The sequence below is a fragment of the Populus euphratica genome, unplaced genomic scaffold (genome assembly GCF_000495115.2).
Source record: "Populus euphratica unplaced genomic scaffold, PopEup_1.0 scaffold734.1, whole genome shotgun sequence".
NCBI classification, from domain to species: Eukaryota; Viridiplantae; Streptophyta; class Magnoliopsida; order Malpighiales; family Salicaceae; genus Populus; species Populus euphratica.
Genome location: NW_011500600.1, coordinates 24,859 through 44,368, shown reverse-complemented (window position 1 = coordinate 44,368; position 19,510 = coordinate 24,859). Strand labels below are relative to the sequence as shown.

Below are 19,510 nucleotides of genomic sequence, written 5' to 3'. Positions count from 1 at the left end.
TTCAGGTGGGCAAGGAGAATGCTGAACCGGCACTTACTTTGGTTGGCTACAATGAGGAATTGAAGGTATATCAGCCCAGGCCTGCTCATCAATTCAAGTGTGTCCACTTCATGCTTCTCATTCATAGTTTGATGGTTATAATGAGTGAATAAGATCAGCAAATTATTCATGCTGTGATTGAGCTCTATGTTGCAATTATTCATGCAAAATTTTCTATTTACCTTTTGTCTGAACCTGAATTTCCTTTTCTTTGGTGTTGTTTTCGTACTGTTGTTGATTTTTGCTACAGACTGCTATGGAATATGTTTTTGGTTCAACATTTGTTTGCAAAAACATTGAAGCTGCAAAGGAGGTATGCTTGTCTTTGTCGAAGCACTTATCTAGATTGTTTGAATGTGTGAGAATCATTTGGGGGGCGGGGGTGACCACTGACTGTCATAACCTTAACAATTTACAACCAATATATTATAACCTTAAAAATTTACAATCGGTATCCTAAACTGAGTCCACTAATGAGTTCCTGCAACTCTTTCTTATGTGCTTATCGTTATAGATTCATCTTTCTTCCCCTACTTTCTCACTGTAAACTTCACTCCAAACTTTCTTCAGGTTGCTTTTAGTCGAGAAGTCCGCACTCCTAGTGTCACTCTTGAAGGCGATATCTTCCAGCCAAGTGGTCTTTTAACTGGTGGAAGTCGCAAGTAAGTTGCTTTTTAGCTTACATATATAAACATGAAGAGGAAACCCTTTTTCTTCTGCTTGTTATCACCAAAACTTTAATTGTTTTCTTTATTCATTTGTTTGCTCCATCAAACCACAGGTAGTACTTATTAAATTTTGCATCAAATGATTTTTTCAAGGTTATACACTTTCTTTTTGTAACAGGGGTGGTGGTGATCTGTTAAGGCAACTCCATCAATTGGCAGAGGCTGAATCAAATCTCCTACTACATCAGAGAAGGTTATCTGAAATAGAAGCAAAGGTAGAGTTACATCCCCTCTCATCACGTGTAAGAAGGAAACAGGTAGTAGAGAGTCATTGCGCTCTAACATAATTTTTCTCCTTTGTTCAACATGTAAAGAACTTCATGTGGCATCTATCTGAATTGATCAATAGGCATATTGATGCATCATGTGCTTGTGTTGAATAAAAAATATTTGGAAACTTTTCCTCATAAATTGTTGATACAAGTTGCTCCATGAAATGCTTTCTGATTCAACCAATGCTATAAATCAATTCTACTCTCCAACTACGTTGGAGTATTTGTTTATTATGAGCAACATTTGAGATTAATTGTGTAATGGATACATGGAGAATTTTACTTTGTACTCTGTTTTCCTTGGTTATTTAATAACACACCTTTCATTATCATTTGTTACAGATTCTGAATTTTGACTTGCAAGATTCATGTAGCTTTTGCTTTTGCTGTTTGATTTTCTTACTATTTCAGTTTCGTTATTGGCTTCTTTTCATCCTAAAATTGCAGATTACAGAGCTCTTGCCGGTCCATAAAAAGTTTGCAGACCTTAAAAAGCAGTTAGAGCTTAAGCTGTATGATCTTTCATTATTTCAGGGCAGGGCTGAGCAAAACGAGCATCATAAGGTTTGTAATTTCTCCTTTCCTTGATAATGTGTCTAACTGGTTTATTCAGTCATTATGCTGCCCCTTCTTTTGCCGCGTGTAAGTTCACTTACCTTTTGGTTCTTGTTTGTTGGTTTCTTTTGTGGGGTAATAGCTTGGTGAAGTAGTAAAGAAGATTGAACAAGAGCTTGAAGAAGCAAAGTCTGCAGCCAAAGAAAAACAAATTTTGTACAATGAGTGTGTTAATACAGTGTCAAAGCTTGAAAAATCTATCAAAGAGCATGATAATAATCGAGAAGGCAAGCTTAAAGACTTGGAGAAACAAATTAAGGCTACAAAAGCACAAATGCAGTCAGTTTCAAAGGACCTCAAGGTAAATTTTAATATTGCTGATCTTAACAGACATTTGTTATGGAATGAATCTGCTATTCTGCAATATTCTACTATTTTTTACACCAATTAATTTTCCCTTGCCAAAAATCCCGAATGCTGTAGCCCTTCATGGTAGTCACTTTTTTCTGAAATTTATGATGTAAGCCTCGTAGGGGTCATTACGACACTATCAATAATCGGTAGCTCTTTAACATTTTGTCAATAGGGGCATGAAAATGAAAGGGAGAGACTTATCATGGAACAGGAAGCAGTCATGAAGGAACATGCATCTTTGGAGAGTCAATTAGGTGCTTTGAGAGCACAAATCAGCCTTCTCAATTTGGAATTGGAAGAACAAAAGGCCAAGGTGAACTTGGTATCTGATTTGGTAAACTTCTCGATGCTTGGTGTACGAGTTATTGCAACACGTGCCTTTCTTGCAGGTTGCTTCCACGCGCAATAATCATGATCAGGTTCAATCTGAGCTCAATGCAATCCGTCTAAAGATGAAGGAGCATGATTCCCAAATTAGTAGCATTCTCAAGGAGCAGCAAAAGCTCCAACATAAACTGAGTGAGACTAAGCTTGACAGGAAGAAGTTGGAAAATGAGGTAATTTGTTTATAGCCCTCCTTATGTACTGTCCACATTGTGACGTTTTATTTATGCATTTCTCTATTTATGCAATAGGTGAAGAGAATGGAAATGGAGCAGAAAGATTGCTCTATGAAGGTGGACAAATTGATAGAGAAGCATGCCTGGATTGCTTCTGAGAAGCAGCTATTTGGGAGAAGTGGGACTGATTATGATTTTCTGTCACTCAATCCTAGTAAAGCAAAGGAGGAACTTGACAAATTGCAAGCAGAGCAATCAGGGTGTGTAACTCAAACTTTTCATCTATGATTAATACTCTTGTTACTACTCTTGTGTTACTACTAATATTGCTATCTTTTGTTTCTCAAGAACATTTTTTTCTTAGCCTAAGACCTCAAACTTTTTGATCCTGTTTCATATTGCTATTATTATTTGCAGACCAGAGAGCTGATCATTTTTTTCCTGTTGTATTGTTCACTGTAAGGAAGGCTTGAGAAAAGGGTGAACAAGAAAGTCATGGCAATGTTTGAAAAAGCAGAAGACGAGTATAACGATTTGATGTCAAAGAAGAACATCATAGAGGTTGTTTACCCTGAACATAAAAACATTGCTGTACGTTAGCTTTTCTATACTTGTGCTAATTTTGCGTTTACCAGAATGACAAGTCTAAAATAAATAAAGTGATTGAAGAGCTAGACGAGAAGAAGAAGGAGACTCTCAAAGTTACTTGGGTTAAAGTGAACAAGTGAGGTTTCTTTCACTTTGCAAGATTTACTGCTTCTGATATCGTGTTTTAATTTTATACCAGCGTCAATTGTTTTTGTTTTTTACGATGGATGTTCTGATTCAGGATTTTACAAAATATGGCCATACACATGCTTAAAAATTTTCAATAATTTTCAGTGACTTTGGATCTATCTTTTCCACCCTATTGCCGGGCACCATGGCAAAGCTAGAACCTCCTGAAGGTTGCAGTTTCCTAGATGGTCTTGAGGTTCGTGTTGCTTTTGGAGGTGTCTGGAAACAATCGCTGTCTGAATTAAGTGGAGGTCAACGCTCTCTGCTTGCTTTATCTATAATCTTGGCATTACTTCTCTTCAAGCCAGCTCCACTTTATATTCTAGATGAGGTATTTTAAACTAAAATCATTATTTTGTTGGCCCTTGGAGAGTTCCCATCTTATCTTGTTTACCCTTTTAGACATGTCGAATGCATGCATGATTAAATATATGATTATATTATATTAGATAACTCCTCACTGCATCGACTTCCAGAATAGGTAATGGAAGAGAAAAACTTCTCTGAGGTGCTTTTGTTGACTAGAATTTGGAAGGCACTCAAATGCTTGTGCACGTAAAAAACGCACAACCACATAAATAAACTTATGTTTTTCTATGCCGAGCTATTTTACGGAATTCTTTTGGTTTTATTTTTTGTTGGCATCATGCTTTCTAAATAGATTTTAGAAGAAAGCTCATACAAGATTGATTTGCCATTGATACAATTCTTGAGGTTGTTGACAGGTCGATGCAGCTCTTGACTTAAGCCACACACAGAACATAGGGAGAATGATCAAAGCTCACTTCCCACACTCCCAGGTCCAGTGGTTCTCTTCTGTGTTAAATGATAAATGAAACAAATTCTTAACAGTGATAGTGCATCAAATTTGGGTGACGACATGCCATAGGGCAAATTTCTTTCCTGAAATTCATCTTTATTGTTAAGCCTATTGCACTATGATCTGTTTTTCTTAAACTTTCTTTTGGATTGTATCTTGTAGTTTATCGTGGTTTCACTAAAAGAAGGCATGTTCAACAATGCTAATGTTCTTTTCCGGACAAAATTTGTGGATGGTGTTTCCACTGTACAGAGGAGTGTTGCTGCTAAGCAGAACTTGTGATTGCTTTAATATGGTGAGGTTCTATTGGTATATTGCTGCACCAGCATCTAATATTACTCTTTTATCTTTTGCCGGGGATCTTATTATTTTCATTTGACGGTGCTATTGATTATATTTGGACAGGTAATGTGACACCAAGCTCCAATATTTTTTCAAAATTCTTCATTTTGAAGTGGTGTTATTTGTATTGTAATTAAATGTCACAATATAATATTGATGTTAAGCTCTTGCCTATCAGTCAAGCAACTGTCAAACTAAAATCTGAACTGGATGATTCACAGGATTTAGAAGCTTGTTATTCATTTAATTTATGTCTTTGGATTGCGGTGCTTCCAATTACTACATGAATACTTGACGATATGTTGTGTAGTTCATCCACCATTGACAAAACTGAAATTGGAGAACTACTACTTCAGTGTGATCCCTAGTAAGGGTTTATGAAATGATAAAAATAATGATGTTGCATGCAAATTTGCTTTCTCCCTTGTTGCTTGTGTCCTGATGAGTCGAACTTATGTTTGTTATGTTTATACAGATGGTTTTTCGTTTAACTTGCCAATGGAGACTGCTGGGGCCTAAGCTGTGAATCATGCCACTGAAGCTGATTGAAATGGTGACATTTCGTTTCAATGGCCCATGGTACAATGTTAACTGTGAAAACATCTCGTTCTCATGCATGTTAATCTGTACAATGTTCTATTATGATACCTCATAACATATACCGTTGATTAATGGCATTTTGACTAGTCTGTTTTAATGTTGAAGCTAATCGTTTAACAAGTAGGAGTTTGGGATGGTAGTAACTAATGCCATCGATGAGATGAAACTCTGTTTTACTGAATTATTTCTTTTGATCAAACTGGACATAGTCATCTCATCATCTCCAGCATCAACCAACGAATTTGCTGTACCACTGAACTTTAGCAGATGGATAAATTCGTTTGTCTTTGGAAATTAAGTTGCATTCATGTTGGCTAATCTATTGGAAACCTTTTTGTAAATTTCAGTTGGTTTTACTGGTCTCTTCGTACTATTGCTGGTTCAGAGTCCAAGAGTTTACATATAGAAGTAGAAAGGTTGGAAAAGATGGAACCCTGTTGGTTCGCACTTTCATACTAGCCATAGGCTCCACATGCGTCGTTTCTTTGTATCTGCGTGCATGCATGGGTGATGAATACGCCACAAACCAGTTTTATTTCATTATAGTCGTAGTAGTTCCCTAGATTTTGGCAGGCTTAGAAACTTCTATGCGTCTCATAATTAACCCGGTTTGCTGTAACAAGGCCCTATCAACCCCTACTACATATAAAAAATGTAGGCAAGCCCATTACTGATGATATTTCATATTGGAATTATAGGACACAGAAATACCCATATCTGCTCAGGATTGAACTAGCCTCTCAATGCATCAATTATTTTTGGGGATGCTTGGGCTGCTAGGCATCCATTTTCCCCGTGCAGTTGTTGAGTGTTTGAAGAATGGTTTTATATTAACACCTTTTTTAAAATGAAAACCCTTTAGATGTAAAATCTGCATGAACTTTTCACTACTACGTGTTGAAAATCTTAATTTAATTAGACGAATAAAATTCATATTAATGAACTTCAAGCTTTTGGATAAGACTGTAGGGATGATTTGTATTTTTTCTCAACAGTTTTCCTCGCTTGCAGCCGAGGCTTTGTTTTGTTTTGTTTTTTTTTTCTTTGTTGACATTGTCATGTGTGCACATTGTTTTCTTCATGAATTCCCAGCATATTTTTTTCTCAACATGAGAAATTTGGGGATTAACACTTGTTCCATCAAGGTGTGAATGCTAAAACGAGTTCATGAGAAACAGTTAAATATGGCATCTGGATTGAATGCGTCAAAATTCTAATTCAACCGACCAATTCTAAGGTTGGCAGAGAAGGGTTCCTGATGGAGATTTTTAGCATCTTTTCTTGTGCGAAAGGAAACCAAGGCTGCCAACTCCAATCTCTCTATATAAAGGAAACCAGTTTATATGAATCAACATGAAGGCAATACAAAACATGGCCAAGAAACCGAAGTTTGCAAACGTACTATATCCTCGTATAGCTTAAAAAAGAACTCTTAAACACTGACATGGAAAATTTTACCCTTACATGATTAATAATGTCTACAAGACAAATGAATGTGACGGTTAGTGCATTTATTATAAGACTTTGAAAAATATTAAGGAAACATAAGTTTATTGATCCCAACCATGTAGTTACTTGTGATTCTAATATCCATTTATTTACTGTTGATAAAGATGATGACTTGATTGGTAAAAAAAGTTATTAGGTTTAATTCTTAATTACTTTAATATTAATGGATAAAATCAGAAAAAAAATCAATTTAAAAAATTTATCAAAACAAAAAAAATAATAATAAAAAGAATGGAGACTAAACCCAATAGGAAAAAAAATAAAAAAAAAGGATGAAACCACAAAAAAATTAATTTTATAAATCATTCTAAATTAAAAAATAATAAAAAATGAAAATAAAATAAAAAATTTTGAAGAAGATGCAATTGAAAATAATTTTCAATTTGAAATAATTATTTCAAATAAAAAAATTATAATAAAAATTTTTGGATTTAATCTAAAAATAAAATAAATTAAAGAGCTGTTATTAATTTTTTGGGAGGGACAAGGAAATTGAGGCGGAGGAGAAAGAAATGAAGAAAAAAAATCAAATCAAGGCCAAACTAAACTAAACTACTATACACACGCCATTTAGAAATTACTAAGACACTAAAAGGAATCAAATGATATAGATAAAGAATAGTTTCAACCACTAGAGTTAGTTGCAAAGATTGCCAGAAGGATTCATGGCAACGACTTGGACTTTGAAATTGTCTTAGTTCTCAGTTTTCCACAATATCAAAGAATTCTCGCAAGGATATTATCTTATTAAGGATTCATGGGGCGGGCGGACCTGGCTTAAGCTGCAGGTGCCATGAATCCTCCAAACCTCACAAGATTCTCTACCCTTTAGTTTAATACATCTTGCCATGGCATTAATCCCCGAACCATCTCAGTCAACCCATGCCCCCCCAAATATGGTTATTACATATAAACACACACACACGCACGCACGCTCCAATGTTCTAATCGAACGTGCTTCGTATTACCAGAACAGTGGCTTCTAAGAAATTTTTGAGTTTTTGGAACGCTTTCTTGATTGTTATACTTCTTTTGTCTTCTGCAATGGGATCAAGGGAAATGCCAGAGATTGCCAGGCCTCGTGTGATTCGTAAGTCCCACCTGCCTTCTTAATTTCTTGGTTCTTCAGAATGTTGCGAGTTTTTAATTCTATAATAGAAGCTAAATCGAAGGATGAGTTTATTTGAACATCTTGCATCTTCATAACAATTCTGAATAGAGATACTTAATTAGCTTAATCATCAAAGAAAAAGAAAAGAGGGCCAGAGAAAATCTTTAATTTCTTTTTATAAGGATTTATTCTGATTGCATATGAGGGAGGTCACTTCATATGAATCCAACACTGTGCTTAGGTTATTCATACGGTATTTAAGCCCAGATGACTCTATGTAATCTACTTCCACATATTAGGGCTAACTAAATTTCTTAAAGTGCCCGAAGGCATAAACGCAAGGATGCCAGTGCCATATATTATCTCTGTTACAAACTCTTCTTTTGCCTTACTTACCCCATTGTCATTTGTTTGAATTTTTTTTTATGTATCTCTGAGGTCCTAAAAGGAAATATAAACTATGTTACGGCACAATTAATTTCTTTGTGTTCGTGCGCATGCAGTTGAGAAGGCTAGTGTACGGCAATTATTTGGTTGATCCTCAAACGGCTAATTAGCTGAATTTCATGACATCTTTTATTGCGTACAGAATAACGCAAATATTTAATGGTTTAGTATTGTAATATATGCTATCCTGATTTTTGCCTCGCGTTATGGTGAAGGGTTGAGGCTGATATCACAAGTTCCTGCTGCTGAAAGTTACTGTTACGTTTAGTTGTACCTTCGATTAACTTGTACTCATTTTGGATAGCTTTACATCTTCTTGTAGCTGGCAAGAGAGAAATAAAGGAGACGAAGATAGTTATCTTTTATTTTATTATGAAGAGTTTCAATGCATTTCTGTAATCCCATATGAGATTTATCACTGAAAATATCGATATACGTGAGAACACTTTACATGCCAACTTCTTAGAAATTAGCCTTCACATTCTCAATCGATATTGCTAGCTTACCAAGAAAATGAAAAAACAAGAATGCCACCGTATATTAATAACGACAGTCGCCGCTAGCAGGAGCACCATCAACAATCAGTGCTAGCAAAGGCACCATCAATAGCCCTCAGCAACACCAGCACCACCACCAACCTCCTCCCCCTTGGATCCTCACAGCACCGCTCTCCTAGTCATCATGATATATGCAATGCTAGCAAACACAATATTTAAATAGACACATTATGCTCACTGCCATCAAGTTTAATTCTCTCAACGAGGTGAAAGGCGAGCTGTCACACAAATGGGGAGAGTGCAAGAACCTGACTGTTCTGAGAGTTGCTGGAAGCTTGCTTGGTGGTAAAATCCCTGATGATGTTGTTCTGCTAAACCAACTAGGAGTGGTTGACCTCTCTTCAAATCAAATTTTTGGAGAGTTGCCAGCACAACTTGGAAAATTGTCCAACGTGTTGGTTCTAAATCTGAAAGATAACATGCTTTCAGGACAGGTGCCAGTGGGAATTGACGGCCTCTCCAGCTTGGAGTATCGGACCTCTCTTTGAACACGCTAAGCGGGCCAATTCCATATCAAATTGGAGAATACTCTAAACTTCGATTTTTAAGCTTGGAGGAATAGGTTAAACGGGACAATCCCCTATCAAATCGGAAATCTTGTAGGTTTACAGGACTTGCTAGATTTGGGCTATAATTTGCTTTCTCCTTTATTGCTTGTGTCCTGATGATTCAAACTTATGTTTGTTATGTTTATACAGATGGTTTTTCGTTTAACTTGCCAATGGAGACTGCTGGGGCCTAGGCTGTGAATCATGCCACTGAAGCTGATTGAAATGGTGATATTTCATTTCAATGGCCCATGGTACAATGTTAATTGTGAAAACATCTCGTTCTCATGCATGTTAATCTGTAGAATGTTCTATTATGATACCTCATAACATATATATACCGTTGACTAATGGCATTTTGACTAGTTTGTTTTAATGTTGAAGCTAATCGGTTAACAATTAGGAGTTTGGGATGGTAGTGACTAGTGCCATAGATGAGATGAAACTCTGTTAGACTGAATTATTTCTTTTGATCAAACTGGACATAGTCATCATCTCCAGCATCAACCAACGAGTTAGCCGTATTACTACACTTTAGCAGATGGATAAATTGCCTTGTCGTTGGAAATTGAAGTTGCATTCAAATTGGCTAATCTATTGGAAACGTGTTTGTAAATTTCAGTTGGTTTTACCTGTCTATTCGTACTATTGCTGGTTCAGAGTCCAAGAGTTTACATATAGAAGTAGAAAGGTTGGAAAAGATGGAACCCTGTTGGTTTGCACTTTCATACTAGCCATAGGCTCCATCTGCGTCGTTTCTTTGTATCTGCGTGCATGCATGGATGATGAACACGCCACAAACCAGTTTATTTCATTATAGTCGTAGTAGTTCCCTAGATTTTGGCAGGCCTAGAGTTGAAGTTAAGGGAGGAGTATTGGAAAATATTATGGAGGCTGTAATGTGTTATGTGCAGCACTCTCCTTATGTAATATATATAGACGTAGGGTTGTACATGATACTGACCTTGTAGTATAATACACATGATCATAAACCTATATAAGGTAAATACAAGATATATATATATATATATATAATAACATTTCATAATATGCCCTCTCAAGCTAAAAAAAAATAATCCATATGAAGCTTGGACTGAAAATAAGTGAAGGACACGTGAGGAAGAGGTTTGGTAAGCACATCAGCAAGTTGATCCTATAAGGAGATGAACCGAATCGCAATTTCCTTTTTAGAAACGCGATCATGAACAAAGTGATAATAGACTTCAACATGCTTAGTGCGAGCATAAAAGATAGAATTAACAGACAAGTAGGTAGCATTCAAATTATCACACCAAAACATAGTCATAGGATCAGAGGAAAAATGAAGATCTGATGGCAGAGCCTGAATCCACAAAATCTCATCAGTACTATCCACAAAAGCCTTATATTCTCTTTCAGTCAATGAATGAGCCACTGTGCGTTGTTTTCTAGACTTCCAAGAAATAGGTGTGCTGCCGAGATATACTAAGTAGCCATCGGTAGATTTTTTGTCATCAAGACTACCAGCCCAATGAGCATCTGTAAAACCATGTAAGGAAAGAGAGGACCCCTGAGTGATGTGTAGACCATAAGATGCCGTTCCTTGAAGGTACTGGATAATTTTTTTAACAAGAGACCAATGACCATCGATAGGCGAGTGCATAAACTGACATACTTTATTTACAGCATAACAGATATCCAGGCGAGTAAAAGTGAGATACTCAAAGCACTAACAATCTATCGGTAATAGGTAGGATCATAGTATAGAGTATTTGAGGTTAGTAATAGCTTAGACAGGGATGAAACAAACGTGTCAGCAGCTTTACACAAAGACATACCAGCTCGCTAAATGATATCGAGAATATATTTATGTTGTAAGAGCATAAGTCCAATGACAGTTTTGGTGACTTCAATCCCTAAGAAATAATGCACAGAGCCTCAATTCCTAATTTTGAATTCGGAATTCAGTTAGGTAATCAAGTGATATAACATATTTGAATTGTTCCCAGTAAGCAGAATGTCAGCCACATACATAAGCAAGTAAATGAGATCATGGCCATCAGAGTAAATAAATAGAGAGGTGTTAGTAGTAGAGGCATGAAAACCAAGAGAAATGAGATAATCACTGAGTCTGGTATATTATGCTCGGGGAGCCTGTTTTAAACCATAGATAGATTTATACAGGTGACAAACATGAGATGATAGAGTAAGGTGAGAAAAACCAGGTGGTTGCTCCATATACACCTCTTCTCGAAGAATCCCATTCAAGAAAGCATTGTGAATATCAAGCTGATGAATAAACCATCCACGGGTCACAACAATAGTAAGTACTAACCTCACAGTTGCAGGCTTAACAACTAGACTGAAAGTCTCAAGGTAGTTTATTCCTTCTTATTGAGTGAACCCTATAACCACAAGACAAGCTTTATACCTATCAATACTACCATCCATTTGTCACTTGATTTTATAGACTTAGCGTCTGCCAACAACATTCATAGAGGAACAATAAGGAACTGGAGTCCATATACTATTTGATTGCAAGGCCCGAAGCTCATCTTGCATAGCTTGCTGCCATGCTGAATGTTGAGAGGCGTCTTTGAACGTGAGGGGTTCATGTTTAAGAGAAGAAGAACTCACGGTAATAAGGGACTGAACAAGACACAAGGTAGCAGAGGACTGAGACACACTAAGATGCGCTTGTTTGGGTTGACGAGGGCGAAGTGTCATGTGGTGCCTACGAGAGGAGTCAGCTAGCAAAGTTGAGGAACTATGGGAAACCTGCTGAAGATTAAAATTAGATAAATCAACTACCAGACACAAGACAGAAGGAGAGCCAGAGGAAGAGCTCGATGTGGGACTGTCAGGAGGCTAAGAGGAAGCTATAATAGGAGAGGAGGCCGTTGATAATGGGATCACCGTACCTGGAGAAATAAAGACCATACTTGGAGAGTGATTAGTAGTAGAGTAAAGTGGAGATGAAGTAGAGGGACTGTTACTCACGGGACAAGGTAAAGGAGAGGAGGCAACAACCATGTGAGCAGGCGTTAGAGAAGGTGGCAGAAATGGGGTAGATGGAGAAGGCATGGGAGTAGGAAAAACAGTAAAGACGGGGATGGCTGTTTATAGAGATGGAAAAGGCAAAGCGATTGTCTGTTCAAAACATGCAAAAGGAAATATGTTTTCATGAAATTTAACATGCTTGCAATATACATACGAGATGATGGCAAATCAAAATAGCGATAACCCAAATGAGAGGAACTATAACCAAAAAACACACAGGGGAAAGAGCGAAAATCTAGTTTATATCAGTTATAAGGATGAGATAAATGAAAACATAAACACCCAAAAATACAAAGAAAACTATAATCAGGGGAAGATTTAAAGAAACATACAGGGGAAAGAGCGAAAATCTAGTTTATGTCAGTTATAAGGATGAGGTAAATGAAAACATAAACACCCAAAAATACGAAGAAAACTATAATCAGGGGAAGATTTAAACAAACATTCAAAAGGTTTACAACCATTTAAAATAGCAATAGGCATACGATTTATGAGATAGACAGTTGTTTCAAAAGCATAACTCCAAAATTTTAATAGAGCTTTACACTAACCAAGAAGCGTAAGACCAGTTTCAACAATATGACGATGACGACGCTTAGCAGTGCCATTTTGTTCATGCATGTGAGGACAAATTAGACAATGATGAATGCTAATGGTTTTAGAATATGTGTTTAACTTTCTATATTCACTACCCCAATCTGTTTGGATGAATTTAATTTTGGTGATGAATTCTTGTTCAATAAGAGCTTGAAATTGAAGAAAATTTTTAAACATATCAGACTCAGCAACTAAAGGAAAAAACTAGATATACTTAGTATAAACATCCATAAAAATCACAAAATATCGATAACCATCAATAGATAACATAGAAGAAGGTCCCCAAACATCACTGAAAACATAAATATGAACATATTCTGAATAAAGTTCAACAAACTATTTATTACAAAGAAAAAAAAAAACAAGACAATAAGCTGAACTTTTGTGAAATTAGCGAACAATCAATACAAGGATACAGAACAAAAGAAAATCAATTGAAAACTTGTTTCTACAAAATCTTGCCTCGCATTTTACCAGAGCAAAGTGGAATAAACATTGCTCTTTAATAATGCAATAAGTATTTAAAGAGAAATCATTGACGGATTTAAAAGTTGTCATTGTAATTTGATGGGTTTTTGAATTTTTTTATTAAATTAAATATTACAGATAGAATCACCGATAGATTAAAAAATTATAAATGATATTTGACGGTTTCTAAATTTTTTTATTAAATTAAAAATTTAAATTAAATATTGCGACGGAATCATCAACGAAATGATTAAAAATATTAATATTTAATTATCTATCGGTAAAATAGTTAGTAAAACCCTAAAACAAAAGGTATAGAATCCCTTATTTCATAACAGATAGATCTCATTTCTTTTTCTTCTTTTTCTTTTTCTTCCACTTATGTAAAAAACAACATCCCTTTTTTTCTCTTCTCTTCTCTCCTCAACTCCTTCTCTTCTTCTTCATGCTCATGTATGTTTTCTTCTCTTTTTTGTTCTTAGTTTTTTTTTTTTAATTAATATACTTTATGAATTTAGTTTTTTCTCTTCTTAGCTTCATTCACAACTACATTAAGGTAAGGTTTTTTTTTGTGTTTTTTCATTATATTTTTTTTATTTTTTATTTTCTTAATAATTATATGGATATTGTTATAGGGTTTTTTTTTCATATGAGATCAATTTTTAGTTGATTTGTTTATAAAATTTTTAAATTGTTAGCAATCGCAACTTCATTTTTTTTATATGATTTTTTTGTGTTATTTATTTGTTGTAAATTTTTTTGAGTTTTTGTTTTTTTACAAGCAACTTAATTTTGAGTATTATAAAAAGTTGATTTATATTAATTTAATTATTTTCTAGTTTTGTAAAATATATTTTTTTTAAGGGGGAAAGATATACGCTGCACTACAATCTTCCCCCCTCAAGTTACATGATGATCTACAATACACACACACACACACACACAAACACACACATCTATTTTCATCCCTTCTTTACTGCTTTTCTGAGAATAGCAATTAGTATTCTTATAGAAAAAAAAAACCTTAAATATCTACATATCACTAATATTCTTTATATCCACTGAACTTGCATTTGTTTTATAAAAAGTAATTATCACGTCCTCATATGTTGAGTCTTAAATAAATAAAGAATATATATGTGAATCCTCCGTCTATTTGTATTTATTACAATCTAGTTGTTATCTCTCAAAAGTTGAGCACTAGTTAATGGTTATAACCTATTTGGCTGTACAGTGAATTTATTTTTAAATTGCATATTTTTAGAGGTTTTTTTTTTAAAAAGTTTTTTTGAAAAAAAATTACATTTTTTTACTTTACTTCAAATTATTTTTTAAAAAATATTTTTAGAATATTGTGATATCAAAAATAAAATAATAATTTTTTAAATATATTTCTAAATAAAAAAATATTTTAAAATACAACCACCTAATACCAAACCGCCTCTAAAGTCCTTTAAAGTGGCGAAAATCAATTTTTGGATGCCCACAGAGTTGTCATTGAATTTGTCAAACGGGTTGTCTGGTCAAACTCGTTGTCGTAGCCCTCTAAGATTCAGGGCTGCTACTTGATAGAGGCGAGGAGCCGAACACAGCAGCCATTGTTACGATGGCCCGAGGAAGTTTTGTTTCTCTGGCAATTTTAATTGACTGGATAGTATTGTTGCTATTTTGCTGCAAAGCAAGTTTAGCTTCAAATGCAGCAGAAGCCCAGGCCTTGCTCAGATGGAAAGATAGTCTTGGAAACCAATCCATTCTCCAGTCGTGGGACGCCCCAGCAAATGCCAATTCAAGTACCCTAAGTCCATGCCAGTGGCGTGGAATAACTTGTGATAACGCGGGAAATGTAACTCAAATAAATCTTCCGAACGTGGGCTTGACAGGTACCCTGCAATACTTCGATTTCTCTTCATTAACAAATCTTCTTCGACTTGATCTTAGAGAAAATCAACTTACAGGAACCATTCCATCTAGCATTGGAACTCTTTACAAACTCCAATATCTTGATCTTGCCACAAATTTTCTTTATGGTACTCTACCTCTTTCTCTTGCTAATCTTACTCAGGCTTATGAGCTCGACTTTTCTCGAAACAACATCACTGGCATAATAGACCCACGGTTATTCCCTGATGGTTCAGCCGCGAACAAAACTGGCCTTGTTAGCCTAAAAAACTTCCTCCTTCAAACTACTGGGCTTGGAGGTCGAATTCCTGAAGAAATAGGAAATTGTAAATTTCTGTCCCTTCTAGCTCTAGATGAGAATCGTTTTCATGGACCTATCCCTTCATCTTTAGGTAACTCGAGTGAGTTGACCGTTCTACGGCTTTCCAACAATCTTCTTTCAGGAAACATCCCACCAAATATAGGTACTTTGAGCAAGTTAACTGACTTGCGCTTGCTCACGAACCAATTGTCTGGTTTCGTGCCTGCAGAATTAGGCAACCTTTCATCATTAACTGTTCTACACCTGGCCGAGAATAAATTCACGGGCCATTTGCCGCAGCAAGTGTGCCAAGGTGGAAAGCTTGTCAACTTCAGCGCCGCCTTTAACAATTTCTCCGGTCCAATCCCGGTAAGCCTAAAAAATTGCCGCACCTTGTATAGAGTTAGGCTTGAACACAACAAGCTGTCGGGGTTTCTAGAACAAGATTTTGGAGTGTATCCAAACCTCACTTATATTGACCTAAGTTTCAACAGGGTAAGAGGCGAGCTGTCACCCAAATGGGGAGAGTGCAAGAACCTGACTGTTCTGAGAGTTGCTGGAAACTTGCTTGGTGGTAAAATCCCTGATGAGGTTGTTCTGCTAAACCAACTAAGAGTGATTGACCTCTCTTCAAATCAAATTTTTGGAGAGTTGCCAGCACAACTTGGAAAGTTGTCCAACCTCTTGGTTCTAAATCTGCAAGATAACATGCTTTCAGGTCAGGTGCCAGTGGGAATCGACGGCCTGTCCAGCTTGGAGAATCTAGATCTCTCTTTGAACATGCTAAGCGGGCCAATTCCATATCAAATTGGAGAATGCTCTAAACTTCGATTTTTAAGCTTGGGCAGGAATAGGTTAAACGGGACAATCCCCTATCAAATCGGAAATCTTGTAGGTTTACACGACTTGCTAGATCTGGGCTATAATTTGCTTTCTGGAGGGATACCCTCTCAGCTCGCAAAGCTTACAAGTTTGGCGCAGCTGAACTTGTCCCACAATAATCTCAGTGGTTCAATTCCTGCATCTCTCAGAAACATGCTGGGCTTGGTTGCTGTCAACCTTTCATACAACAATTTAGAAGGTCAACTTCCTGATAGCAGCATCTTTCATTTAGTTGAGCCGAATTCATATAGTAACAATAGAGACTTGTGTGGTGAAGTTCAGGGTTTGAGACGCTGCACCACTAGAGCCAATGAAAAGGGTGGGGGGGATAAAAAAAGCAAACTTGTTATTATTGTTGCTTCGATAACAAGTGCCTTGTTTCTTTCACTCGCATTGGTTGGTCTTATTGCATTTCTCCACCATCGGAACTCTAGAAATGTCTCAACACCTGAAAGCAGATCAAGGAGGGAAATTCCCTTACCAATATGGTTTTTTAAAGGGAAAATTGCGTACGGAGACATCATTGAAGCCACAAAGAACTTTGATGACATGTACTGCATTGGGGAGGGAGGAACCGGAAAGGTTTATAAAGCAGAAATGTCAGATGGTCAAGTGTTTGCTGTGAAAAGGCTGAATTATCTGGTTCAAGACGAAGAGATTGAGACTACAAAAAGCTTTAGCAATGAGGTTGAAGCTTTAACAGAATTACGCCATCGCAACATAGTGAAACTCCATGGATTTTGTTCTCAAGGAAGGCACGCATTTTTGATTTATGAATTTTTGGAGAGGGGTAGTTTGGCTGGCATGCTAAGCGATGAAGAAGGAGCCAGGGAGTTGGATTGGGGGAAAAGGATAGCGGTTGTTAAGGGCATAGCTCATGCTTTATCTTATATGCATCATGATTGTGTTCCACCTATAGTTCATCGAGACATATCAAGCAAGAATGTCTTACTGAACTCTGAACTTGAGGCTCATGTTTCTGATTTTGGCACTGCAAGGTTTCTGAAGCCTGATTCATCAAATTGGACAGCAATTGCAGGCACCTATGGATATGTTGCTCCAGGTGAGAAAAGAATATATTTTTATGGTCTTTGGCTGTAATTACGTTTGTTAGCAAACATAGTGCTAAAAGTTTTCATGGTCCTCTATTGACTGTTGCAGAGCTTGCTTACACAATGGAAGTGAATGAGAAATCCGATGTTTATAGCTTTGGGGTGTTGGCATTCGAAGTTCTGATGGGAAAGCATCCAGGGGAACTCATTTCTTGTCTACGTTCATCTGCTAATCAAGAAATCCACTTCGAAGATGCAACAGATCCCCGTCTCTCACCTCCCGCAGAACGAAAAGCCGTTGATCTTTTGTCCTGTATCATAAATCTTGCTCGTTTATGCATATGTGTTGACCCTCAATCTCGACCAACCATGCGAACGGTGTCTCAGCTGCTCGAGATGAAGGCTGCTGGTTCCGAATAATTAATATGTCTGTCGGCATGCAAACGCAGATCCATGTATAAGCTAGGATTAAATATGGAGCACATATATTCCGTTTCAAATGATTTTCATTATATAATAATTTGATCAATTTCCATATTCCTAACTGGCTTTGAACCTTTTATCAGTTTTTGTGTCCCTGAGAATATACAGATGCAAGGGATAATACCGAATGTTCAAACACACACACACATAGTTAAAAAGATATATATATCCAATTTACAAGTTGGATAAATTAATTTATGAGTCAACCTAAATTAATATCTTTTGTTTTTTTAAAAAGATTCCTTATATATATATATATGTTCAGATCACAGTCAAGATTGATAGATGAATAGATTTGCGGTTGAGATGAGGTTTATGACTATATTTATCGTCTATTATAACTCTTGTGTTTGAATTTATTAATCAAAACCTTTTTAGGGTAAAAGTGAAACTTAACGCATTGTTAAAAAAATTAATTTTTTTGTTGTGAAAAACTTTGATGTGATCTTTGAAATTTCAATTTTTAAGATTTTTGTTTTTGTTCTTAAGCTTTGTTTGTTAAAAAGTAGTGTTCACTTTTAAAATGGTTTCATGAAAAATAGATTTTTTTTATATATTTCACAATGCCATAAAAATTAAATTAAAAAAATATTTTATATTACTTAGTAATGATTTTAAAAATGAGCTGAATAATAACTTATTAATTTTTTATTTTTTTTAAAAAGTATTAAAAGGATAGGAACCAAATCTAATAGATGAAACCGTTAAAGAAGGATAAAATTTTAAAAAAAATCTAATTTCATTAATTATTTCAAATAAAACAATTAGTAATAAAAAAATAGAGACTTAATCTGACAAATAAAAAATTTGAAAAATGATGAAATTAAAAAATAAATCTCAATTTCATAAATCTTTTCAAATAAAATAAATAGAAAAAAAAGACGACCAAGCTTGATAAATAAAAAATTTCAATTAAAAAAACTAAGAAAAACAAATAAGAAGTAAAAGAATAAAGATCAAAGTTAATATAAAAATAAAATTAAATTAAATTTTAATAAATGAAATTGAAGAGATATTCTAATTATTTAAAAAAATACATGAGGCCTTAAACTTTATTTTTTTATAAAATACACGAGGCCTTAAACTATTTGATGTTTAGAAATCAACATGATAAAAACTATGTGATGTTTAGAAATAAACATGATAAAAATACACGAGGATAATTTTTATAAAAATTACTTTTTATAAAGTACACGAGGCCTTAAACTTTATTTATTTGATGTTTAGAGTAAAGAGATAAAATGATAAAAATAAAGACTAGAGTGATAAAGTTTTGGCAGTCATATTCCAACCATAAAAATACAATATTGATGATAATGGGTTTATGGATAGTTGAACAAAAAACGTTTTTTCTTTAAATATACAATAAAAAATAGACAAGTGTCCATTAACTTTGATGGGTGACGTGTTGTGAGGTGCCATATAAAAGGCTTTTCTTGTACAAACTAAAGTGCAATAGTCTTTGTGTTTAATTATTCACATTTCAAACCCAAGATTTTGAGGGCAAAGT

The 19,510-nt window shown here is 35.3% G+C and overlaps 2 protein-coding genes across 2 annotated transcripts in view; both read left to right on the top strand.

Annotated features, from left to right (window-relative positions):
- Window positions 1-19,510, top strand: part of LOC105115596 (structural maintenance of chromosomes protein 2-1-like) — a 24,940-nt gene that overhangs the window by 3,086 nt on the left and 2,344 nt on the right. Inside the window, exons 7-20 of the mRNA XM_011012536.1 lie at window positions 4-65; window positions 290-352; window positions 610-701; window positions 886-982; window positions 1,487-1,603; window positions 1,737-1,955; window positions 2,181-2,321; window positions 2,398-2,565; window positions 2,644-2,828; window positions 3,036-3,129; window positions 3,204-3,292; window positions 3,451-3,676; window positions 4,071-4,145; window positions 4,328-4,474. Coding sequence (XP_011010838.1) covers window positions 4-65; window positions 290-352; window positions 610-701; window positions 886-982; window positions 1,487-1,603; window positions 1,737-1,955; window positions 2,181-2,321; window positions 2,398-2,565; window positions 2,644-2,828; window positions 3,036-3,129; window positions 3,204-3,292; window positions 3,451-3,676; window positions 4,071-4,145; window positions 4,328-4,447 — 1,748 coding nt within the window. The 3' untranslated portion in view covers window positions 4,448-4,474. The remainder of the gene's footprint in view (window positions 1-3; window positions 66-289; window positions 353-609; window positions 702-885; window positions 983-1,486; window positions 1,604-1,736; window positions 1,956-2,180; window positions 2,322-2,397; window positions 2,566-2,643; window positions 2,829-3,035; window positions 3,130-3,203; window positions 3,293-3,450; window positions 3,677-4,070; window positions 4,146-4,327; window positions 4,475-19,510) is intronic.
- Window positions 14,883-18,046, top strand: LOC105115595 (probable leucine-rich repeat receptor-like protein kinase At1g35710). The gene is made up of 2 exons (XM_011012535.1): window positions 14,883-17,528; window positions 17,627-18,046. The coding sequence occupies exons 1-2, from the start codon at window positions 14,990-14,992 to the stop codon at window positions 17,935-17,937; spliced, it is 2,850 nt and encodes a 949-aa protein (XP_011010837.1). The 5' UTR covers window positions 14,883-14,989; the 3' UTR covers window positions 17,938-18,046.